General features: G+C 65.3%; 1 protein-coding gene across 1 annotated transcript; it reads right to left on the bottom strand.

The window, feature by feature from the left end:
* Positions 1-6071: 6071 nt before the first annotated feature.
* Laptm5 (lysosomal protein transmembrane 5) lies at positions 6072-24076 on the bottom strand. The gene is made up of 8 exons (XM_047565097.1): positions 23919-24076; positions 12055-12148; positions 11623-11699; positions 10521-10649; positions 9988-10110; positions 8823-8918; positions 7585-7674; positions 6072-6464 (listed from the first exon to the last, which is right to left on the bottom strand). Exons 1-8 carry the CDS (start codon positions 24003-24005, stop codon positions 6375-6377), a joined length of 786 nt encoding a protein of 261 aa, XP_047421053.1. The 5' UTR covers positions 24006-24076; the 3' UTR covers positions 6072-6374.
* Positions 24077-24497: the final 421 nt, after the last annotated feature.

The following is a 24497-nucleotide window of genomic DNA, read 5'->3' as shown; positions in this document are numbered from 1 at the left end:
GCGTGCCGACCGCAAGCAGCGCTGCTCCTCCTGCGGTTCGAAGCCGTCCGTCTACGCCGCCCACGGCTCCACCACACGGGATCCTTGGCGCTGCCACGTGAAGTTAAGGAGGGAAAAAACGTCCCCCCAACTGGGAGACGGTGGGATGCTCGCGGTACGTCGCTGGGTGACACGTGGCCACAAGCGCAGCCTCTTGAAACAGCGCAAGTGTCCCCGCTCAGGTCCTGTGGGCAGAGGTGCCTCCGCGGTTGCGCACCAGGCACTTGGCTGGTGCCTCGGAGCTGGACTCAAGGTGCGGGCTGGGCAGGTCCCTTCCGGGCGCACTGGGCCAGTGCGGGTCCCGTGGGCTGGCAGAGCCCAGTCCCCCGCCGCCGCAGCATTCAGCCCCGCTCCCCACGGGCCTCCTGCTGGCTGCAGGCTAAGGGCAGCTCAAGGAATGAGGTGCTTGTGAGGCGACCCCTCCTAGCCCCTCGCCTGCTCTGAAGCCCCCATTCCGGAAAAGCGGGGTCCATTTGGAGGGATCGCCTGATTTGGTCAGGCCCACCCAGGCTGATCCACTTCACCGAAGTCAGCTGTGCCACTCTGTGTAACCGAGAGCAGGAGCAATGTCCTGTCACCCACACTCAAGGGAAGAGCATCATTCCAGGGCACGGACCATCAGGGGCCACCCAGAATTGTCTGCCTCATCCTATATGTGGGCACTGAGTGGCGGGGGGGACATGGACAAGGAAACACAGCGACGTGGGTCCGGGTGGGAGGCGAGCCGTGGAGACGGTCTGGAGGTCACCCTTACTTCCGCCCCATGGCCTGTGGAGTCGCCCTGTCCCCAGGCCGCCATCTCAGCCCCGCAGAGTGCCGGGGACCCCTCAGAGTCTGCAGCCCGGGGGCACTTCTGACCCAACAGCGACTGGGGGCCACCAGGAAGCGCTGGACTGTCACAGCTGTCCACCTGCGGCCTCCACAGGGGCCCCGCCCAGGACAGCCCAGGGAGCGGGGCTGAGGAGTGCAGCTCCCACTACCCCCTGTCCCACCCGAGGGCCTCCGACATGCCTGGCCGCTCCCAACGCCTCCCGCGGGAATTCCCTCCACCCACCCCACAGGTGCGGCGGCCGGGCCTGTGGAGATCACAGCCAAGGGCCTGCGGTGGCCGTCGGAGGTGACTGTGGAGCTCCCGGACTGGGTCCCCACCCGAGTCAGGTCGCCAGGCCTCTGCCGAGGCCGTGTCCTGCCTGTCGGGAGGCTCGCGGGGCTCACTGGGGAAGCTCCTCCTCACCCGGAGAGAGGCTGCAGCGGGAGCCCCGAGCCTCCAGGCCGGCAGGGGACCACAGAGACCTGGGCCCAGGCAGAGGCCGCGCTGCCCCCGAGGCCCAGGGTGAGCCCAAGGGCGTGTCCTCCTGGCCTCCTTAGACTGCCCTTCTTGACACTTAACACGAAGCCATTGAACTTGGGGACCTTGCCAGGAGCCTGGCTGGACAATAGGCCTTTGGTCTCTAAAATTCAGAGAAAGACCCAGAGAAGCAGAGTAGCTTCCGGACCTGTGGCCGGGCTGCCCCAGCGCCCAGGCCCAGGTGGCGGGTGCTGGCCTGTCTGCTGCCGGCTGGACCGCAGCCTCTCTGGTGTGGCTCTGCCCCGCACGCTCCGGTGTGGTGTGGCCCCTCACACGGGTCCTCCTGGCCTGGGCACTACAAGCGGCCAGGGGAGCTGGACAGGGCAGGAGGCAGGGGCTGTCCTCTGAAGGTGTCCGGGAAGTACCAGCGCGTAGTGGGATGTCTGTGAACTGGTGACAGCCGCCCGACATCTGTCCGTCTCCAGGGGCCCACCTCACACCCCTCTGCTGGCCATCCCTCAGACCATGTCCGAACCCCCAGCCTGGCAGTGAAGCCCCAGGGGATCTGCTCCCGGCTCAGCTCTGTCCCCTCCCCGGAGGCTCCCGCCTCGCCCCACACCGGCCGCCGTTACCTGAGCATTTACCAAGTGCTGGTCAAGGTCTGTGGAAGGCGTCACTGGTGGGGGGTCCAAACTCCCTCACAGAGACTCGCCTTCCCAGACTCCCTTGCAGCTAGGGGCACTATGGGACCAGGCCCGACCACCGAGAGGTGGAGAACTGCTGAGCGAAGGGCTTTCTTTCTGGGAGGGCTTTCGTCCTTCTGCCTTGAAGACAGATCTGCAGGCAGGAGTACTAGCAGCCACCTTATGAGCACGAGGAAAAGACCAAAAGAAATTGAGACTCCAGTTCTCTTTTTCTTAAGCTGATGAAAAAATGCCACCAACTGCCTTTTACTGGATTTCTTAGTATATATGAAAAACTGTCCATCGTCCAAGCCACTGAGGTCGGGTTCTCTGTTTCTCTTTCGCACTCCTAACTGGACATACTCACTCTTCGAAGCAGCTTACGTGTGCTTCTCAACGGTCTTATGAAGTGGAGGTTATGGTTAGCCCATTTTATAGATGAGAGAACTGAGGTTCTGCACCTGTGGAGTCTGGATTCAAACCCAGGCCGTCAGCTCCAGGGCCCTCTCCAAACCTCACGGCCCCTGCTCCTCTGCCCCAAGCCCTTCCCTCCTCAGAAGACGCCCCACCTGCAGACGCCCCTCGCCTGCACCTGCCGACCCCGCTCCCGCCCGGCAACCACCTTCCGCAGCATCCTCAGTCCCCTCCAGATCCACAGCCCAGCACTGATCAAGCCAGTTGGCAATGGCTCCTGCCCCTTCCTCTTGCCATACCCCTGGGGACAAGGACAGGTGGGGCCTTGGTCACCCCTGTGTTCCTGGCATGCCCAGATCCAGGAAGGTTCTGGAATAAGTGGATGAATGAATAGAGATCCTGCAGAGACCCAGACTCCAAGTCCCATAACTGAAGGCTGGACTCGGGGGGACAGCGGCCTGTGGGGTGCGGAGGAGGGAGGCCTGGAGGAGCCACCCCGGCTTCCACATCCACGTCTGCAATGTCCTCAGGAGGCCGCGAGGGGCGGAGGAGAGGGGCTCCGGAGCCTCGAAGGCAGAGGTCAAGACCGGAGGCCGAACCCGCCGTTTAAACAGACCTCCGCTGGGCAGAGCATGCGCCCTTGCATGCTGCGGCCATCCTGGGGCAGGACACAGACCGGCAGGAAGGGGCCCCGGTCAGCAGGGTGAGCGAGGGCCCCACTGCTCCATGACCAGCACCTGGACCTGCGGGCCCTGAGGCCGCTCCCGTGTGGGCCTCTCCAGGGCCCGAAGCCCAGGTGGGGGTGAAGAGAGCTGGCCAGCGGGGGTTGGGGAGCGGAGGGGCCGGGCGGCCAGAGGGGCGGATCAGGGCTGGCCAGGCCGGCGGGAGGCAAAGCCGAGCGCCAGCGCCCTCCACTCCCTGGACCTCAAGAGCGAGCCTCGCCCGGCACCTGCCACCGGAGGCCACGGTGAAGGTGACACTGTGAGGGGCCTCCACGTCGGGCCCTTCTGCCACCATCACCCCAGAAGCTGCAGTTCTGCTCCGCGGCGGCTTCGACCCGGGCCTCTCGTCCCCCGGGACGGCAGGCCACGCGCCTGCGGCCTGGGCCCCTCTCTCCGGGGGCCGGCTCCTTTCCGGGCATCCAGGCAGACAGGCCCTTTCAGGGGTCCCTGTCAAAGGGCCCCTGTGTGAGCCTCAAGCGGGGCATTGACAGGCCCCTGGGGCCGCCCAGGCGATCCAGGCCCGCTTGGCTTGGCCAGCGGCTCGGACGCCCCCCAGCCCAGCTATTTCCTGTTCCTCAGCGGCCCCTCCAGCTGCCTGGCCGCAGGACACAATCCCACCATACAGCCCAGCCTGCCCCGGGCTCCCGGCCAGCAGTGCAGGTGGGGGAGGGCAGCGCAGTCACACCCGGGAGCTCGTGGTCTCCTGGTCCTCAGGACACACAGCCACGGCCCCTTAGTCCCTTCGACAGGACCCAAGGTGGGGGCCAAGGCCAAGCCCCCTCTTTCTGTGACTTCTCCCAGCCTCCACTTCCTGGGGGCTCCTTGGGAGCGGGGGCTCTTCATATGGATCTTTACGGGACTAAAAGGGCTCACGCGGAGGAGGGTTCCAGCCCCCAACAACCTCGACCTGGGGGAGGGAAAAAGGCCATGGGTCCAGTCCCAACTGCTGTGTGGCCTCAGGAGAGTCACCCAATAGCTCTGAGCCTCGATTCCCTCATGTCTCTTAGAGTCACACTTTAGCAGTTGCTGGGGATCTGATAGGGAATAGACGGAGCCCTAGGAGGAATCCATCACCTACCTCCTGGGAAAGGCTGGAGGCCACCGACCCCACCCACCTGCCTGCACAGCAGGGCGACTTCCCCAGCCTGCCCGCCTGGCCGCCTGCGTTCCAGCTCTTCCTTCCTAAAACCAATCTCAGCCTGTGACGTCCTTGCTCAAACCCTGCACAGACTCCCCCATCCCGGGATTAGCTCCTTGACATGTTCCTGGGCATGACATTCAAGGCTCTGAGTGTCTTTCAGTATTGGTGACAGATCCCAGCTCAAACTGCCCTGGGCTGTCCAACAACTCCCCTCTCAGGTGGTCCTTCAGCAGCTCAGCAAGCCCGGGGCAAAGGTGAGGAACAGAGATAAAGAGACACAGCTGAAAGTTTTCACTCCTGGATCCAGCCATGCCTGAAGTCCAAGTTCCTGGACTTGTCATGTACGGTAAGAGCTAAGGAACATCACGACCATCTTTTGGCAAGATCTTCCGAGGGTCGTAACTTGGTTCACTAAGATTTCTGTGGCTTGCAGTCACCTTCCTCTGTGAATTCTTTTAGGATGCAGTTCGCGGGGGTGAGCCTGGCCCTGCCTGGCCGGGCCCCTGCTCTCTCCTCCCCTCCACACTGGCAGCCATGCCCCACCCGGCCCCACCCGGCCCCACCCAGGGAGGTCTTGCATATCTGCCACTGTCACCAGTCTTTGCTTTCTGCTGCCGGCTCCTCTGGCTTCTCGGGAAGCTTCTCTGGCCCTCGGGAGTCTGAGACCCTCAGACTTGCAGTGTGGTGTCCACAGTGGGCTACTGGAACTGCACGGATCTGTCCCCGGCTCCAGACTGTCACTGGAGGCTCCACCCCGGGCGCAGAGCGGGCCCTGGTCCCAGGTGGGTGCTGTCCAGGGGCACGGAGCCCCCGCCGGACTTCGGAGGCGCGGGGCACTTACCTGGTCAGGGATTCGCCCTCACGAACAGCGTGGGCGACGGGACACTCCCAGCGGGCGTGGCCCACGGAACTGAATGGGAGGACAGGAGTGCGTGCGTGCGTGCGTGCGTGCGTGCGTGCGTGCCTGAGTGACGCAGGCAGGAGGCGGGTCAGGAACCAGGTGGGCAGTGGGAAGCTCCTGCTGCTTTACTGAGCCCTCTTCGGGTCACACGCTGGGCGATGGCTCCCGGCCTGGCAGAGCCTCTTGCCCAGCCCCCTCCCTGGACCCGAGAGGCCGGGGCCTCCGCAGCCCGGTCTTCACCTGGAGCCCCGTCTCCAGCGCCCCCAGGGAACCTCCCCTACCGCCACCTCGGAGCCTGAGTCCCAGGCAGGGTCTGGGCCCCGAGGGGTGTGCCTGTCCCTCTGAAGGACCTGAGTCCAGCAGGTGGATGTACTGATTTCAGGGCTGAATTCTGTGACCACAGCCTGGACCGGGCCAGCCTGGCAGTGGGACAGCCTGACAGCTGGACTGTGGCCGAGGTGACCGTACTTGGAAGCCACTGCCATGTGACCACACTGGGCCAGGGACCCAGGGCCAGCGTCTGACCGTGGGTACTGACGACTCTCGGAAAGCAGTTGCGTCAGCCGACGCCCCGCGCGAGCCGAGGTGCGGGCGCGGGTTCCCGCTGAACCGCGTTTCGGCCGCTGCCAGCTGGAGCCGCGGGGCTGAGTTCCGTGGAGCCATTGGACGGGTGGCTTCATTTTTTTTGTGTGTGATCAAATGTTACCACTCCCCTGTCTGGCGTTTGTCACGACTTTGAGTGACATGGGCGGCTGGACGCTTGACCCTTCAAGCAAGCTCCGTGGGAAACCGACTTCGCCCAGAAGGGGACGGGCCTCCCCGCCGGCGGCCCCACAGCCCCTGCGGACTGACCACCCTGCTTGCCCAACGCCCGGACAGCGGTTTGACCAATGGGTTTTATTGACGACGGACTTGCTTCGCTCGACAGCTGCGGGTGTCGCTGGGGGATCGAGGTTGTCCAACCAAACTCACTAAATCCAGAATAAGCCGCCGTCTACAATGACCGTCCTTGCCGGGGACAGAAGCGGGGCTGTACGGCTGGACTGCGGCCTTCAGCCTGAGCCAACCGAGAGCGCCAGGCCACAGGACGGGACGTCCTGAGGTCGCAGGGATCCACCCAGGGCCACCAAAGCAAAGCAGCAGGTTACAGGTGGCCGGGCCCCTCCGGGTGGGGCACCGGCGAGGCTCACACCTCTGAGTAGGGGGGCGGTGCCGGGCCCCCCTCCGGAGACTTGGAGGGCAGAGACAGGGCCTCCTCGTAGGTCGGCAGGACCACCTGGGCAGGACAGAGAGGAGGCAGATGGTCAGGACCCCGACCCCCACCTCCGGCAAAAGGACCTCTCCTCGTGGCTGGCGCTGCCTGCCTGAGATGGGGCTCTGTCCCCAGCGGGCACACTTGCCATTGCCCATTTGGCACCGAGTCCCCCTGGTTTTGACGACAAGGTGCCATTTTCCTGGGGAAACAGTCTCAGTCCCTGTGTTTTCCAAAGAACAGGACGCCTCCTTCAGACCCAGGGGGTGGGCCGGTGACCCGGACTGGCTGGGCCCCTCAAAGTAGAATCCCACCCACTGGCAATGGTCACTGGTTGGGAGGAAAGCATGTGACCCAAACTTGTCCCATCAGATAGACTCCTCTTTCTGTATGACTGGGGAGGCAGATGTCAGCCTACGGGCTTTGGCAGCCATTTTGTCACCACAAGGAAAAGCTGCCTGAAAACAAAGCCCACCCTGAGGAAAGCACAGTCAGACGACGGAGAGGATGAGACCCTGGAGCCAGGACTCAACCAGGCCGGGCCAGACCCACGTTGGACTTTCACGTTCTTTGAGCTAGAAAGTTCCTTTTCTTTTCACTTAAGTCAGATTGAGTTCCGTTCTGCCACTGGCAACAGAGACTGTCTTTCTAACAGGATCCCCACTGCACAGGTGAGGAGGGGCGCATTCAGGCCCTCCCTCCTCACCAGCGGCCCTGAGCACTCTGGGTCCCCTCAGCTGGAAGCCCCGCCCCTTTCCCGGCTCACTTGTACCCCTCCCTCCACCAAGCAAGACTGGGCCAGTGTCCCAGCTCCAGGAGGCTCCCTGACACCCCAGGTGCGCCACCTCTGTGCCTCCCTGTCTTCCCGCCACACCACAGCTGCGTCTCTGAGGCCAGGTTCTCTCTGGACCATACCCGCTTCCAGAACAGGGGAGGCATCTCAGTTTCCCCTGCACCTCAAGACGGGATATGTGGCCACGAATGCTGAACGGAGGAACGGAATCTTGCGGAACGGAGGGCATCCACATTTCATCTGGCCCAACCCTTATCTTCAAGTGCAGAAACTGAGGCCCAGAGGGGGAAAGGCACTGGCCCGGAGTGGCACAGTAAGAGAGCGGCAGGGTGCACCCCCGGCCTGGCTCACCTTGGGGAGCGTCTTGGAGGTGCCCTCCTCGGCCGAGTTCAGGTGCTTCAGGAGCCTGTAGCATCTCCACACGCACTTGAGCAGGTAGACCTGGGCGAGAGCAGGTCAGGCTGTGGCTGCGGGCCCTCCTGCTCCCGCCCCAGAGGCCTGCGACAGCCGCCCCAGGAGGCGGCAGCCAGCGGGGCTGCTCAGGCCCCTGGTGTGGGGGTCTTCGCCGGCAGCCCGGTGCTCCAGGGGCAGGTCCTCTGGTGGCCGCCACCCCCACAGCAAGGGCCTTGCAGGGCCCTGTCCTGCAGATCCCTGAGCACCCCGCGGGAGCTACTCCCCAGGGGACCAGCCGTCTCCAGAGGGCAGGTTACAAAGCAGGCGGCCGTGCTGTCCACGGCCACGGAGGGAGAGGGAGGGGGGTGCAGAGCCACTTCAGCCTCCTCAGCCAGGGAGGGCGGACCTGCGGGGGGACGAGGGACGCCCAAGACTGCCCCGTCACCTGGGGGGACTTAGATGGCACAGGACAGGGAGGTCCAGGGAGCTCGGCAGGGGGGAGGCAGCCAGCCAGGAATGAGGGGAGAGAGCGAACCCCGAAACAGGGAGAGAGAGAGAGAAGGGGGGGGGGAGAGAGGGAGGGAGGAAGAGAGGAGAGAGCGCCAGGAGGCCGGGCTGGAGCCGTCCCGCAGGGTGCGCGATGTCACTCCCCACTCTGCTCCCCCTTGAAGTCCCTGCATGCCACTAGCCTGGCTGGGCTGGGTCCCTTCCCAGAGAGAGCTTCCAGAGGAGCCAAGTCCTGTTTCCCTGGGGAGCTGGACTCCGCCGTGGGCCTCCCGGGAGACGCCCCCAGGAGACCTTCCTCCCTCCTTCCCACCCCCAGACCTCTACTCATGACCTGGACCCGTCTGCAGGGTGGCTTCTGACCCACACAGCTGTGACGTGGGTGGAGCGAGACGTGGACCTCCCACTGCAGGGGAGACCTGAGCCCCGGAGAGCAGCGACCTGCTGGTCCCGCTGCCCGGCCAGTGAGGGCGGGCTGCCACTCAAAGCCGGGTCTGTCCCCACCTGACTCCGCGTTACGCACGGAGGCCCTGGCACCTGAACACAGGGCCCTCACAGACCTGCCCCCTGAGCAGGACAGGTGAAGCCCAGGCAGTGAGGAGGGGGCTAGATGAAGGAGGAGGGCGGGGAGCGGCCAGCCCGGGGGCGCCTGGGGCCCTGTCAGCCCGGCTGAGCCCCGGCCCTGGCCTCACCTTCAGGACAAGGACAGTGACGAAGGCGATGGAGAAGATGGCCATCATCTTGACGAACTGGCTGTGAGTCACGCCCTCCTGGCTCGGGAGGTAATTCTGCAACAGATTTGGGGCCACGTCAGCCGCGGGCCGGGAGCTGCAGCGGGGCCCTCTGTGCAGGGCCGCGGGTCTGGCCCACGGAGCCGGCAGACCGAGGAAGCAGGTGCCGCTGCAGCTCCGGCCCGTCTGGGCAGCTCCTGTGCCCTCTGGGTGGACAGGAGCCACCCGGCCCTATGGCACCCAGGAGGTCACATCCCAGCCTGTGGCCGACTGGCAAGGGGTGTCGCCCTGGGAGACGACCCGGGCGGTTGGCGCATCTGTCCTCGCGCTCTCTGATGCGCCTCCTGCTCGCCCAGAGCCCAGGCCCCTGCCCCGCGAGCGGGCTGGACCTGGGGCTCCCTCCTGAAGGTGGCAGAGGCACCTGAACCCCGTCTGACGCAGGCGTGAAAGACATGCCGCTTGCTGCTGTCCTCTCCATGGGGTCGGGGAAGCCAGCCGCCGGCCCCCGGGCACTGGAGTGGCCTAGCAGAGACCCACGGCGGGAGCGGGCAGAGCGCAGGCAGCCAGAGGCGGCCTCCCGGGCTCAGGTCCCTGGAGATCTCCACAGCCAACCCCTCGGCTGCCCCCTCGGGGGACCCCGGGCCAGAACAACCCGGCCCCCAACTCCTGATCCTCCGGAGTGGAAACGACAAATGTTTGTTGCCTCAAGCTGTGATGTTTGGGGGCCATTTGTCAGGTGACAATTAAAACGAAGAAGAAGAAGAAAAAGGCTAGTCTTATTCTGGGGTGCCATTCACAACCCAGGGCTGCCTCTGGGACGGGGCCTCTCCTGCAGCTTCCGCCCCTCCTGGAACCTGCTCCTCTCACTCCTTCCGAGCGTCTTCCTGAGTGCTCCCCCGGTAAGTCACACCCCGGTCTTCCTCCCAGGACACCCAGGCACGGAGGCACAGAGAGGCAAGGTAAGTTGCCCCGGGCCACACAGCCAGTGAACAGGAGGCACAGAGAGGCAAGGTAAGTTGCCCTGGGCCACACAGCCAGTGAACAGGAGGCACAGAGAGGCAAGGTAAGTTGCCCTGGGCCACACAGCCAGTGAACAGGCGCGGGCCTCTGCTCCTGGCGCGCTCACCATGTGGTTCATGGACTTGAAGTTGAGATAGGTGGGCACCTCCACGTAGGAGCTGCAGAGGGTCAGGACGCTCAGGCAGAAGTCCAGCAGTCGCAGGGTCATCAGGGGGACCTGCGAGGAGCCCTGGGGGAGGCAAATCAGGGAGGAAGGATGAAGACTGGTAAGCAGAGGCCAGGCCACCTCCCCAGAGAGGCCGTCTCAGGAAGAGAGGCCAGCGACTCTCCAGTCCCCAGAGACCAGAGAAAGGCCCGATGGTCACAGCAAAGGCTGGCGGCAGGCCCAGGACGAGAGCCCGACTCCAGGCCAGGGTCCTCGGTGACCCAGCCCCTCGGCCTCCTCCCAGAAAACCAAGGAGACGGTGGTCAGCCTCAGCAGGACGAGTCGGCGCGTGGCCGGGCCATGGCCGCCCTCCCGCGTCCCTCCCGGGCTGCCGGCCTCTCCTCCTCCAGGTGGGTCCCACAGGAGGGGCTGAGGGCAGGCGCTGCCCCTGACTCCACCCAGCCTCCGGCCTCCCGGGCGTGGGGCCTACTCACCGGCCGGCTCCGCGAGGCGAACCTGAGGTAGGCGGGCAGCTCGACGTAGGAGCCCAGCAGGGTGAGCAGGCACAGGAGGAGGTCCATGATTTGCAGGGACAGGAAGGGCAGCAGGTACTTCTCCCGGCTCTGAAAGGCAGACGCGCTGGGGCGGCCGGGCACGCCGCGTCCCCAAAGCCCCTCCCTCCCGACAGCGAGATCCCTGCGCAATCGGCCACGGCCACCTGGGTCCACCCACCCTCCTGAGAGGCCGGGAGAGGGTCTTGGGGTCTCAGGAGACGGCAGGGGACCATCCCCACCTGGACTCCATGCACCCCCGAGAGCCCAACGGGGAGGGGCCTCCTGTCCACTGTGTGGAGGAACAGGGGTCGGGGAGGACATCCTGGGGACACTTGGGCTAGGTCCAGAGGGTGGCTGGAGGGCCTGGGGCGGGGAGGAGCTGGGGACGACAGAGCCCAGCGCGAAGGACCCCGCCCTCCTGCCCGAGGCTGGGAGAGGCTCCAGTCCCTGCCTTCGACTGGCAGTGAGTGACCACTGGGACCCGTGCTGTGCACAGGCAGCTGGGGACAAAAGCCACAGAAGGTGTGACTTCCTGGGGTCTCACGGTGGGTCTGAAACGGCCTGGGGAGCAGCAGCGCATGGCCGGCCGGCACCCAGCCGTTGCCCCTCTGCCCGTCCGGGTGCCCAGCTCCCATCTGCACAGGACAGGCCCCTTTCTGGTGGCGCTGTGGCCAGATGGACTTCCTGCCAGGCCGGGGCGGGTCCTCCTCGGCAGGAGGCCGAGTCTGCCTCGGTCTCCCCACCCGGCTGCTCAGGGGCCCGAGCCCCTCTGCTGCCACCTGGGTCTCTGCAGGTCGTCCTCCCCGTGAGACGCCGAGGTCTCTGGAAGGGTCCAGCGCGTGGGTCCCCTGGGCCCCACCACCACTCAGAGCTCCCCTCCGCCTCGTCGAGAGCCCCCCGCCTGCCGGGCAGCCCAGCGGATGCGGGTCTCCGGGTGGCTCTGCCGCCTCGGGGCAGCCACAGCAGGTGCACCGGTCAGCCCAGGGCGTCCGTCCCACAGGGGAGGGCGCCCCAAAGCTCGGAGGAGGGGTCCCGCCCTCACCTTGACCACACCGAGCAGCAGGCCCAGGCTGATGAGGAAGAGCGTGGCGACGAGCAGGAAGCTGGAGACCAGGTTGGCTGCAAGGCACGGCCGTGAGGCTGCTGGGACCCCCGGGCGGGGCGGGGGGCGCAGCGGAGCCAGGCTGGCGGGGCCACCGCACACGCAGGGTCCTCGAGGGCGCCCCCGAGGGCTGGCTTGTGAGTGAGGAGGGGGCCGCCAGCTCTGGGGTGGGGGCAGGGAGTGTGGTGTGGCCAGGGGGCTGCGGCCGGGGCAGGAGGTGGGCCACGGGGAGCTGCCTCCGAGGCTTGGTGGCCCGGGGAGGAGCAGCCCCCGCAGCTGCAGGGCAGAGGCCCAAGGGGCAGGGGCTTGGGCGAGGTCGTCCCAGAGGGAGGGCAGGACCCAGACCCCTCCGGCCCCGAGGCCCGGACCCACCGATCCTGAGGTAGACGGTCTTGGAGAGCCTGCAGGAGACGGTGCTGTGGGCCACCTCCACCGCGTGCTCCGCGAACAGCAGGACGCTCATGATCTGGGTGGAGGAGAGGCCTGTGAGGAGGGTCCTGGGTGGGCTGCCCAGCCAGCAGTGGGCTCCCCAGAGTGGCAGCTCTAACTCATGACCCTGGTCCTTCCTCTTCCCGGCTCTGCAACCTTGGGCAAGTTGCTAGGCCTCTCGGTGCCTCAGTTTCCTCATCTGCAAAATAGGGCTGACACTAGGAGCCACCTTCAGAGCCACCGTCCGAGGAGACGGCCAGAGGGCACTCGGACAGCGCTCTCGGGAAACCCGCCCCTGCAGGCCAGGCGTGGGGCGGGGACGGGGTTCTCACGGTGGAGCCCTGGGCTCTGGCGCCCTTGGTCACGGTGTTCGAGCACTGAGCCATCAACACGGGCCTGGGACCGCCTGGAGGGTGCCGCGCCCTGACTGGCCAGCTGCTCTGCCGGCCCTGACCCCGTGGACCCACCGTTTCCCATCTAAACAGAAGGACAGCCAGACGTCCGCCGCCCAGGTGGGGGGCCAGGCGGGAGAGTCGGCGCTGAGCCCCTGCTGGCCTCAGGCCCAGGCGGGACGTCTCCCCTGTTCACGCTGGGCGGCGGCTGTTGAATGAACTGGGCACCCTGTCCCCTCGGGGCCCTTGCTAGGACCTGGCGGCTGAGTGCCGGGTGGCCTTGCCCCTGGCTGAAGCTGACAGCACTGAGGTTTGAAAGGCCCTTGGGCCCATGCAGGGCCCTGCGCCACGGCCTCTACCACAGCTTCTAGCCAAGGCCTCCCAATAAGCTGAGTCCGCGTGCTGGAAGCAGGCTCCCCGCCGCTCACAAGCACACGTTCTGTAGGAACAATCTGCCCAGGCTGAGAACAAGATTATCCCCTCCCTCATAGTGGGTGCTCTACCTCCACTAATACAGCCTAAGTTCACGTTGACTTTCTAGGTGTCCCTGCGCTGGTGACTCACGCTCAGCCAATACGTAGCCAGACAGCCACCAGCCGCTTCTCCTGCTGACTATGTGGGATTTTGGTTTTTTGGGTTTTTTTTTTTTTTTTTAGCTCAGACACTGGTCTCCATGTGTCTTCCTACCCTAGTACATCCTCTCAGGGTGTCTGAAAGGCACAGTGCAGAAGAGTGACAGCGAGCTGGCTCTGGAGCCAGACCGAGAAGGTCACTATGTGACCTTGGGCAAGTCACTGTCCCTCACAGAATTTGCACATCTAGAAAACAGACATGGCTGTTTCCAGGAATAATCAATTACGTTGATTTGCAAAGTACTGAGCCAGGGCTGAGGGATTGAGGGCTGAGGGCTGAGGAATGAGGGATGAGGGATGAGGGCTGGGGGGATGAGGGATGAGGAATGAGGACTGAGGGCTGGGGGATGAAGGATGAGGACTGAGGGCTGGGGGATGAGGGATGAGGACTGAGGGCTGGGGGATGAGGGATGAGGACTGAGGGCTGGGGGATGAGGGATGAGGACAGGGATGAGGACTGAGGGCTGGGGGATGAAGGATGAGGACTGAGGGCTGGGGGATGAGGGATGAGGAATGAGGGCTGGGGGATGAGGGATGAGGACTGAGGGCTGGGGGATGAGGGATGAGGAATGAGGGATGAGGGATGAGGGATGAGGACTGAGGGCTGGGGGATGAGGGATGAGGACTGAGGGCTGGGGGATGAGGGATGAGGAATGAGGGATGAGGACTAAGGGCTGGGGGATGAGGGATGAGGAATGAGGGATGAGGACTGAGGGCTGGGGGATGAGGGATGAGGAATGAGGGATGAGGGATGAGGACTGAGGGCTGGGGGATGAGGGATGAGGAATGAGGGATGAGGGATGAGGGATGAGGACTGAGGGCTGGGGGATGAGGGATGAGGAATGAGGGATGAGGACAGGGATGAGGACTGAGGGCTGGGGGATGAGGGATGAGGACTGAGGGCTGGGGGATGAGGGATGAGGACTGAGGGCTGGGGGATGAGGGATGAGGACTGAGGGCTGGGGGATGAGGGATGAGGACTGAGGGCTGGGGGATGAGGGATGAGGACTGAGGGCTGGGGGATGAGGGATGAGGAATGAGGGATGAGGACTGAGGGCTGGGGGATGAAGGATGAGGACTGAGGGCTGGGGGATGAGGAATGAGGAATGAGGGATGAGGAATGAGGGATGAGGGATGAGGGATGAGGACTGAGGGCTGGGGGATGAGGGATGAGGAATGAGGGATGAGGGATGAGGGATGAGGACTGAGGGCTGGGGGATGAGGGATGAGGACTGAGGGCTGGGGGATGAGGGATGAGGACTGAGGGATGAGGGATGAGGACTGAGGGATGAGGGATGAGGGATGAGGGATGAGGCCTGGGGGATGAGTGATGAGGGATGAGGGCTGAAGGCTAGGGGATGAGGGATGAGGGATAAGAGCTAAGGGATGAAGGATGAGGGTTGGGGGTTAAGGGCTTAGGGCTGAGGGATGAGGGATGAAGGCTGGGGGATGAGGGATGAGGAATGAGACCTGAGGGATGAGGGATGAGGGCTGGGGAGGGATGAGGCCTGGGGGATGAGTGATGAGAGCTAAAGGCTAAGGGATGAGGGATGACAGCTGAGGGATGAGCGATAAGGGCTGGGGGATGAGGACTGAGGGATGAGGACTGAGAGGCTGAGGATTGAAGGATGAAGTATGAGGACTGAGGAATGGGGACTGAGGGATGAGGGATGAGGGAAAGGGGATGAAGGATGAGGCATGAGGGATGAAGGATGAGGGATGAGGACTGAGGGATGAGGGATGAGGACTGAGGGATGAATGAGGACTGAGGAATGAGGACTGAGGACTGAGGACTGAGGGATGAGGACTGAGGGATGAGGACTGAGGACTGAGGGATGAGGGAAGAGGAATGAGGGCTAGGGGATAGGGCTGAGGGCTGGGGGATGAGGGATGAAGGATGAGGGATGAATACTGAGGCATGAGGGATGAGGGTTGAGGGATGGGGGATGAGGGATGAGGGATGAGGACTGAGGGCTGGGGGATGAGGGATGAGTACTGAGGGATGAGGGATGAGGGCTGGGGGCTCCTCTAGCTGCCCCTCCAGCTGGTACAGAAGAGGGAGGAGGCTTGGTCTTGCTGGGAGCGCAGAGCAGCCCGTAGCAGAAGGCGGGGCACCCAGCCGTCCTCGCCTCCTGGCCTCACGGTTGGTGAGAGAAGGGCAAGGAGAGGCCACGGTCCTGCCCAGGTCCGAGGAGCGCCGTCCCGGGTGGAGGCAACTGGGCAGGCCACAGTCCTCCAAGAGAGGCCCAGAAGCCCAGGTCCGGATGTCCAGGGCCACGGCCCGCCCTCCCTCTGGCCCCGTGGTGTCCACTGGACGCAGCCCGCCTTCCCTGAGCTGTGGCAGGTCCTCCGGTCGGGCCGTCTTGAGCCAGGAGCCCGGTTGCCCTCCTCCCACGAGGTCCAGGCAGACACAGCTGCCCTGGCTCTGCCGCTGAGCTGTGCGGGCAGGATCTGGGACACTGGGTCAGGAGGCCCTGGCCCAGCCCAGCTCTGCTCCTGGGTCAGCCACTGCCCGCCGGGCCTCGGCCTCCTCCCCAGGGGGTGGGAGGATCACCTGCCAGGCCTCCAGGGTCACTGCCAGGTCAACAGCAGGTGCTGCCGAGAGCACTGGGGGCAGGGCCGGTCCTGTGCGCGGGCGCCCCTCACTCCCTGTGAACACAGCCCACCCCACTGCAGATGTCAGTCGTCAGAAGACCCAGGGGCAACGAGCATTCTAAAAACCACAGCAGGGGACACAGGGGGCTCGGGTCCCTGACAGGCACAGATCACGGCTGTTCGGAAGACTCAGACAGTTCCACCCTCCGCTCCACCCTTGAGCAGGGAGGGAGTCGGAGTTTCCAACAGAGAAGACAGGAAGGCATTCCAGGAGGAGCAGCGTGTGCAAAGGCCCAGGGGTCAGGCAGTGCAGATGCACTAGGATCCCTCCAGGGAAGACGTCTCCTACCCCAGAGGGGGATGTTACCAGTGGGGATGTGAGGTCGGAGAGAGACAGTGACCTGCCGGAGGTCACACAGCAAGGCTTGCTGAGTAGAATCCGCTCAGCCCTCCCGGCTCCGAATCTGGGCTCAGGCTGCAGCCTCTACCCTGTTCAGCCTGCACCTTCCCTCTCCACTCTCCGTTCCCCTTTCCACCCCGTCCCTCTGCCGCTGCTTGGTTTCTGTTCCCATTCTCTGCTTCCCGAAGCTGAGCGGGACAGGAAGTGGCCCGGAGGGCAGGAGAATTTCTTTCTGTGGGAGCAAGCGACCCACTGCCTGAGCCAAAAGCAGAGGCCGGGCTGCGGGAGGAGGCGGCTGGCTGGAGGTGCCAGGGCGCAGGGGAGATGCTGGGGTGGCCTGGGGTGGACCCTGCCGGGGACGTGGCTGCAGCCGATGCTGCCGGAGTTGGTGTGGCCCTTGGTGGCAGTCGGTGGTGAACACTGGGACCATGTGGTGCTAAGGGGTGGCAGTGGGTGAGGCAGGGGTGGTGGCCGAGCAGGTGGTCACCCCGGGCGTCCTGGGCGGCAGCCGTTGGCCGCGGGGTCACGTGGGAAGGTGCCCCTGCGATGCCAGGGGCCCCGGGGTGACGGCGGGCGCCCTCCTGATGGCACGGTGGAGCCAGTCTCGCTGGCGGGGGTGACGTCAGCTCCTCAGTGCCAGGGGCGAGGCTGTCCCCTGCGGAGGTCGGAGGTCGGAGGTCGGGCCCACCCTGCCGCTCCTGCTGGGGCGGCGCCGGAGGCGCTGCGACTCCCGGGGGCAGGGGACAGGGGTAGAATTTGCCAAGAAAGGACCCGCGTGTCCAGGGACACTCGCCGTGTGTCCCAGCGCGAGACGCTCCCCGTCCGCTGCCCTCAGGCTGGTCCCCCTGCTGGAGGATGACCTCGGACTCTGCGTGGGCCACTCTCTGCTCACATCGCCACCTGCCAAGGGGCCCAGGCGACCCCTGGGCGACCCCCACACCCAGCCCCTCTCAGGCGTCCTCACCCCGTGGCCTCAGCCTCCAGGGCTGCTGCCCGCTTGGGCCCCTGGGTACTGACCGTGGCCTCGCCTGCCCCTGCCCACCTGCCTCTGGAGAAGAGCCACCTGCCAAGGGGTCGTCACAGCTAATGGGGCAACAGGTGGAGGCCGTTCCCCGGAGCTCCACCTCCCCAGCCTCCTCTCCAGCCTCCCCAATACCAGCCCGACGGCCCAGGCAGGGCACCACCCCCACCAGCAGCTCCACCCACGGCCTCCAGGGTCCCAGGGCCGGCCTCGCTCTCCCCTCTGCGGCCTCCCCGCCTCCCCGCCCCACCCCTCCCAGGACTGACTGTCCCCCCACCTGGACCCCAGGGCTCACAGGCCTCGGTGAGAACCCCAAGGTAGCCAGGGAGGCTCCGTGTGGCCCTCGCCGAGTCACTACTCCCCGTGCCCCCGTGTCCCACGTGCACCACCTGCGAGAGTGGCCGTAAGAGACAGGTGAGGTGACACCTGTCTGTCACCCCGACAGTGGTCCAGAGGGAGGCTGAGCAACCAGGCACTCATGCAGCCACCCGACCCGGCCCCGGGGGCCAGGTGGCTCCGTGTGTCACAGCCCCAGGGTCCCCCGCCACCGCCCGGCCAGGCAGATACAGGCCGGGAGTTCCTGGAGGCGGCGGCCGCGGGAAACAGCCAGGTGCAGGGCCCGGGCCACAGCCCGATGTGGCTCTCAGGGCAGGCAGTGACCAGGAGGCTGCCGGGCCGGCCAGCGCCACCTCCCAGAGGATCCGAGTGAGCTTATCAGGACCTGCGCTTGGGACGTCTGCGCCTTCACGGGGTAAGTGACGCGTTCACTCACGAACACCAGGTACGATAAGCTAGGTGGGCTGGCCCCGGAGCCACGCCCGGGGTGAGACTCGTCAGAGCACCCGAGCACAGGGACCAGCACACGGGGCTCGGGGACACGGAGAACTCAGGTCCACTGGGCCTCCCGGGAGGAAGCAGGCCTCGCAGATCTCCCCAAGCCTCCCGGGCAGGGGAGCGGCGCGCGGCGGCCAGAGCGCCAGGAGCTTCCAGGAAGCTGCGCGGCATTCGCCCCGTGCACGGGGTTCGGGGTCACCCATGTGCCACAGCAGGTCCTCAGCTGCGTGGCTGGGAGTGTGGGGGTGGCTGGGGGACACATGGGGGTGGGGACTCAGCTGGCAAGAGCGCTCCAGGAGGAGCCGCGGCTGGTGCAAAGGCCCTGAGGGCAGCAGAGCGCAGGGCTTCCCTGAGCCGAGAGAGGGACGCAGGAAGTGCTCTCGCCCCGCCAGGCCCTCCCTTTGGGGGCTCGGTGACCGTCCCCAGGCCTGGCCCAAGTCAGGTCCTCCTCCCCTCCCTGAATATCACCCACAATCGCCCAAAACCATCCTTCCCCGTTACCCTCAGAGAAGAGACCCGCAGGGACTGTCGGCGTCACTACCACCACTGAGCGGCAGTGCAGACCAGCGCCCTGCGCCCAGCCCGGCCTCCACAGCCTCCGCAGCCTCCGCTCAGCCTCCGGCAGTTCCTGCCGTCAGTTCACTCTCCCCCACTCTGCAGGTAAGATTGAAATCAAGCCTTCGTATGTGGTCTCCGTGTTTTAAGAACGAGGCCACCCCGGATGAGAGAGGCCACCCCACCCCTGCTGCCGAGGAGACGGCCCCTCCCCTGTCTCCATCTAGAACAGGACCCCTGGGTTCTTCTTTATCCACCATCATGAGCTACAAAGTTGCTTGTCCTCCCTGAACCTCTGTTTCCTCTTCTATGAAATGGAGGCTGGTGACAGTTGTCATCTGTCCACGCTGACGGGGGGGAGTGTTGACCCCTCCTCGCCAGGAGAGGAAGCTGAGCCTGAGGTGGCCGGCACCCTGTCCTGTGTCCCCGCAAGCGGCTGCGGCCGAGCGTCCGCTCGCTCTGCGTCCTGCCTCCTTGGGTTTCTGCACCGTCACCGCGGGCAGGGCAGGTCCCCAGGGACGCCAGCGCAGACCTCAGCGTGAGCTCAGAGCCAAGCCCCGGTTCTGGGCGGCTGCTCTGGGCTCAAAATAAAAGCCTCATTTCCTGGGGAGCTCAGACTTGGGGCGAAGTCAGGGAAGCCCCCGTGGGACCCGTCCTGCTCCAGCCACCGGGCTCATCCCAGAGACCCAGTGCCTCTCCCTGGGGACACCTTGGGCTGATGCCTCTCCCAGCTCTGCCCCTCTGACGGCCGTGGGTCCTCCAGTTGAGGTGACCCCCAACACCTGGGGCCACACCCACCTGCTATTCCCAGACTCCCCTTTCCTCCGACTTGGGACGGAGAACCAGGAGGGTGGGGGCCAGCCTGGGGTCACACAGGTAAGTGGCCACCACCGCTCGGGCCCCCAGGCCTAGTACAGCAGAAGGAGCGGGACTTTGTCCCCAGAGCCCCTTGGGCCTGCCGGCAGTCACTCCCTGGAGGGTCTGTGTGTAGGTGCGAGGCGGGGGCTCCGGAGACGAGGCGCAAACTCTGAGCGGCCGTGCCCACCGCCTTCCCGCCCCCCAGGAAGGGCTCGGGGCCGTGGAGGCCGAGAACAAGTCCTCTGCCCACCCAGCAGGCCCAGGCGTGAAGGCGGCAGGTCCCAGGTCAGCGCTGGGGTTTCCCTGCCCGGCAGCTGCGGCTGAGTTTCAGGCCTCGAGATGAGCTTTCCAAAGGGGAGCAGCCCCCAGGGTGGCTTCCCACAGCCACCGCCTGCCAGACCCCCGCTGCTCCTGGGTGGCCTCGAGTCACCCCGGGGGAGAGGACGCAGGCCCCAGGTCGGCGAGTGGCAGAGGTGGCCGCAGCCCCAGCGTGGAGCAGAGGGAGGAGCAGGAGTTCCAGGACGCAGCCGGGACTTCCTGGGTGGGGGCTTCCTGGAGAGGGTGGCAAAGAAGTGAGCGGGAGGCCGGGGAGCGGACAGGCCCTGAGGACAGCAGGTCCCCGCCACAGGCTGGCGGAGGGTCGCTTCCGTCCCCTCCCTGGCTCTCGGCTCATGGCACAGCCCGGCGTGGGGGCAGCAGCAGCCTGGAGCTGGCCACTGCCCCCCACGCTCCCCAGGTGGCGTGGAGCCAGTCAGGGCCCCGCGGGCCTGTGTCTCCTCCCGGTGCAGCCAGCAGAGGGCCCTGCGCAGACCCGGCCTGGCCGGCCTCCGGGCTTCTCTGGACCCCACAGGCCTCTCCCAGGCGGCCCTCCAGCAGCGTGCCCTGTCCCCAGCCACCCAGCGAAGCCTCCCCCAGGAAGCTGTCCCTGAGCCCCCACCGTCCGTGCCCCCCGGCAGCCAGCGCTGTCCTCCGTGGCACTGCCACCGCTGTCCTGGGCAGGCCGGAACCCTGAGGGCAGAGGCCGAGAAGGAGCCGGGCTGCGCCTGGCCTGGGCAGGGCTCCTGGGGCCGCCAGAGAACCCATCTGCAGCCAGGCCGGGCAGCGTCTCCTCGCTAGACAACAGAGGCCGCTGAGTCCGTCCCAACTTAAAAGCAGGGCACTTGAGCAGCCAGGCGCAGCAGAATGGGCTGCAGCCAGAGCAGGAAACGAGCCCCGACCCACCGACGCCCACGAGCAGGCCACTAGTGTCATGAGGAGGGGGGCCCAGGGGCCGCGCGTGGCTCCGGGCCTTCCAGGAGGCCGAGCCGGCTCCGCCTCCCAGGCTGGGCTGCACAGTGACTCTCCCCCGAAGCAACGCCACCCTGGCCAGTGGTCGAGGTCACCGTCACGCATCCCGTGGTGCGAGGCGCTGATGGTCTTTCAAGTCCCAAAAGCCCAGTACCCCAGCCCCACGGTGAGAAAGTCCCAGGCCAATCACCAGAGGGAGGGTCGAGGAAGCACCCAGCCAGGGCTCCTCGGGGCCAGGTCACCAAGGACAAGGAGGAAGGAGAACGGCCCTCACCCAGAGGACGCGGGGGACGTGCCAGCCGGGCCAACCCTGGGCGGGCCCCTCGGAGGATCCTGGAGGGAAAGGAGGTTGGGAAGTCGGCACCTGGACTCTGGCTGATCACAGCCAGAGGTGCTCCTCGCTGTGACGAGCCTGCTGGCCCTGTGGGAGGCAGCCTCAGGGGGACAGGACACACAGGAACTCTCCCTACTATGGCCACCATTTTTCATCTAAAACTCTTCCAAAAACAAAAAAGTTTACTCTCAAAATCCACACATGCTCACTGCAAACGTGCAAGGGCCAGAGGAGGGCAGAGCCCGGGCGCCCGGCCAGGCCCACCAGCCCCCGGCCTGCGCCCCCTGGACGGTCCCGCACCGCAGGAGAGTCTGTGCGGGCTTTTACACGGCAGGCTTGGGGTTTCCACCTGGATGGTGCGTTTTTAATGACGGGATTCCAGCGGCGGGGGGACGAGGCCAGGGAGAGGGCTCTCCAGGCAAGCTTCCCTGGGCCCGCCTCCTGCCTCTGACCTAGGACCCTAAGGCTGATGACAGCCTGGGCCTGAAGAAAAGCTCTCTGGCTTCTCCGCAGCGCAAGTCCAGACGCCCAGAGATCCTCGGAACAAACCGAAAAGTCCCAGGGAAGGCGGGCGCCCCAGCCGGAAGCCGGCTTCCCCGGTGGGCACCAGTCTTCCCGGAACCACTCAGCACGGCTGTCTTGGGACGTCAATGGCCCAATTTAACTCTCCCCAGAGAGGCCGAGTCCGCAAATAGCTTGCAACGTACGCTCTTGTCACCCATGGCTGGCTCCAGATGACAACCAACAAGGGCAATCGGCACATCTGGACGGCAGTTTCTCCTCTACCATCCAGATGTTCAAGGTCCTGTCTACGCACCTGCCACCCTGGCCGCCCTGGCCTTCCCGGAAAGAGAAAGGGGCCAGAGGTAAGCCCTGCTGAAGTCAGCCGAGGGCCTCAGCCCAGATGCAGCCTCCGGGACGGGGCGTCCAGTTGGCAGGCCACCCCTCTGTTCTCAGGCTCTGGAACATTCCATGGCTCCCCATGGCTCACACTACAGGTGGTGGTTCTCAAGTAGGAGCGACCTGCTTGGGGTCCAGGTTGATGGGCAGGGGCAGCACTGGCAGCCCGCGGGCCAAGGCCAGAGCTGCTCAACCTCAGACGACGCACACACCCCTCCCTCCCGACACTCCAGACAGAGAGCAATAATGCGCCAGAGAGAAGGGCAAGTGCACGGCTTGTCACTCAAAGCCTCATCCCCTCCCCACAGGCTGGTCTCCACGCAGCCCCTGCACAAGCCCCGCCCAGCTTCTCCTCCACCCAGGCAGACCCCCCTGCACCTCCTGCAAGGCCACCACCTCCGAGAAGTCCCCCGGGTCACTTGGACCCACACACCCTGCGGTTCTGTGCGTGGGGACTGGATGTGGCTTGACCACGTCCAGGTGAGCGCGACAGATGGAAGGATGGAGAAGAAACCTCAGGAGAAGCGCAGTCGCGCCTGGCCTGCCCTGAGGTCTCTGCTCTGGGTCGTTTTTAACCTGGAATCGGCCACCAACATGGAAACATCCAAGGACGTGACATAAAGCCTGCTTCCTGCTTCTCGAGAGTCGGAAGAGCGGTGCCAGCGCCCACATCCCTCCGTGACAACAAAGAGGGGGGACAAAGAGCAGCGCCGGGGTGGGCAGAGCCAGGCCCCAGGCCATCTGCCCTCAGAAGTCCCCACACGGGCCATCAGGACCCAGAGGCGTCGGGTCTGAGCCCCCGCAGCCGGTCGACACCCGGCCTCTGACTTTCCAAAGAGGAAACAGACTCAGAGACAGCTGTGCCTCAGGCACACGGCCAGTCGGTGGCGAGCTGGGGTTAGGACCTAGGGACCTTGTGCAGGGACACCTCTGCATACCTCACTGCCCCCCCCACCCCGTCTCAGAGACCGAAGGTCCTAAAGACTCGACACAGGACAGTCGAGGTGTCCTCTCCTCTCTCCCATGGGCTCCTCTCAGCACCAGTGTCCTGGGGTCTGACAGCCTGACCCCAAGTGCTCAGGCAGCAGTGCCCCTGTCAGGGCACGGTTCATGACAAAACCTGCAACTGTGTGCAGCTCTGGGTGGAAACAAACTCTGGGTCCTCACGGCAACCCTATTACTCTTCACTTATTATTATTATTTTCATCCTTATTGGTTAGATGAAGAACAGAATCAGAGAGGTTAAGTAAGTTGCCCAAGATTGCACAGTACAGATGCAGAGAGGGCAGGGTGTGTATGCAGGAGTCTGACCACTGAGCAGCACCACCCCCCGAGGGCCAGCTCTTTCCCCAGTCCTGGCCGCCCTGCCTGCAACCACAGCAGCGTCAGCTGGGCCTCAGAGTGTGCAGCAGTCCACACAGCGTGCAAGGCAGGCTGATTTTGAGGAAGTTCTTCCAGGCGCTCAGAGAACTGCCAGCCACCAGCCGTGCTTGAGTCACCCTGGCAGGAAGACGCTGGGTCTGGGGGAGCTGGGTGTGGCTCTGGACAGGACAGAACAGGGACCCTGGCCCTGGGGGCGCCTTGACTCTGGGGACTTGACTTGCCCAGAGTCACAGTGAGGTGACAGAGGGTTCCTGCCGGGAGGCGCACAGCCGCCTGCAGAGGGGAGCCGCCGGGGCCGCCAGCCCTGTCCCGCGGTGCCGGGCCAGGCCAGCCAGTACCAAGCTCCCTTGGGAGGGAGAGGGCCACGGTGGGGCTGAGCCCTGGGCCCAGAGGTCGCGGCTGCCCGTCCCACACCCAGCCCCTGGCACAGCCCAACCCCGTCCAGGACCAGGGAGACTCGGAGCCACCCGGGTTCCCATTCGTCAGGGGGAAACTGAGGCCCGGAGCTGGAAAGAGGCGTCCCGGGTCCCACAGCGGGACAGGCAGCAGGTGGCAGGCTCGGCGGGCCAGGCCCCACGCACAGGCACACCGGCCTCGCCCCGGGCCGCGCACTCACCACGTGGTAGATGGCCAGGGCCATGGTGACTATCCGGACATTGAAGCAGCAGCAGGTCTGGCGGACGGGCGCCGCGCGGAGGGCCATGGTGCTGCCGTCCCCTCCTCTGAGCCTCTGAGGGAGAAGGAGCCCCGCGCCCAGAGCAGGGCAGAAAAGGGGAAGCTGCGGGCTGCCCGCCTCACTTCCGCCTGCCCTGCCTGCAGACAGGCAGGGGCAAGTCGTCACGACTGGGGGGCGGGGAAGGACAGCGGCCTGCCTCAGAGAGCCGGCCAGCCCTCGCCACTCCCAGGGGCCCTGGGGAAGGCGGACCCTGCTCCCTCCCTGCATGCCAGATCCAGCTAAGCAGCTGCACGCATCCTACTTCCTGGATGCTCACCCAACCCTTGGAAGTAAGGACTGGAAGCAAGTCCAGGGCTAGATAAAGAAACAGAGGCCCAGAGAGGTCAAGGCACGTGCCCCAAATCACACAGCAGTTAGTGGCAGGATTCAAACCTAGATCTCTCTGGTCGTAGAGAAAGCCACTGTCCAGTCAGAGCTTCCCTGTGTGCAAAGCATGCACTGGATTAGGTCCCCAACTCC

The sequence above is a fragment of the Sciurus carolinensis genome, chromosome 1 (genome assembly GCF_902686445.1).
Source record: "Sciurus carolinensis chromosome 1, mSciCar1.2, whole genome shotgun sequence".
Taxonomy (NCBI): Eukaryota; Metazoa; Chordata; class Mammalia; order Rodentia; family Sciuridae; genus Sciurus; species Sciurus carolinensis.
Note: the sequence above shows the minus strand (reverse complement) of the source record. Positions and strands in the feature narration are given on the sequence as shown.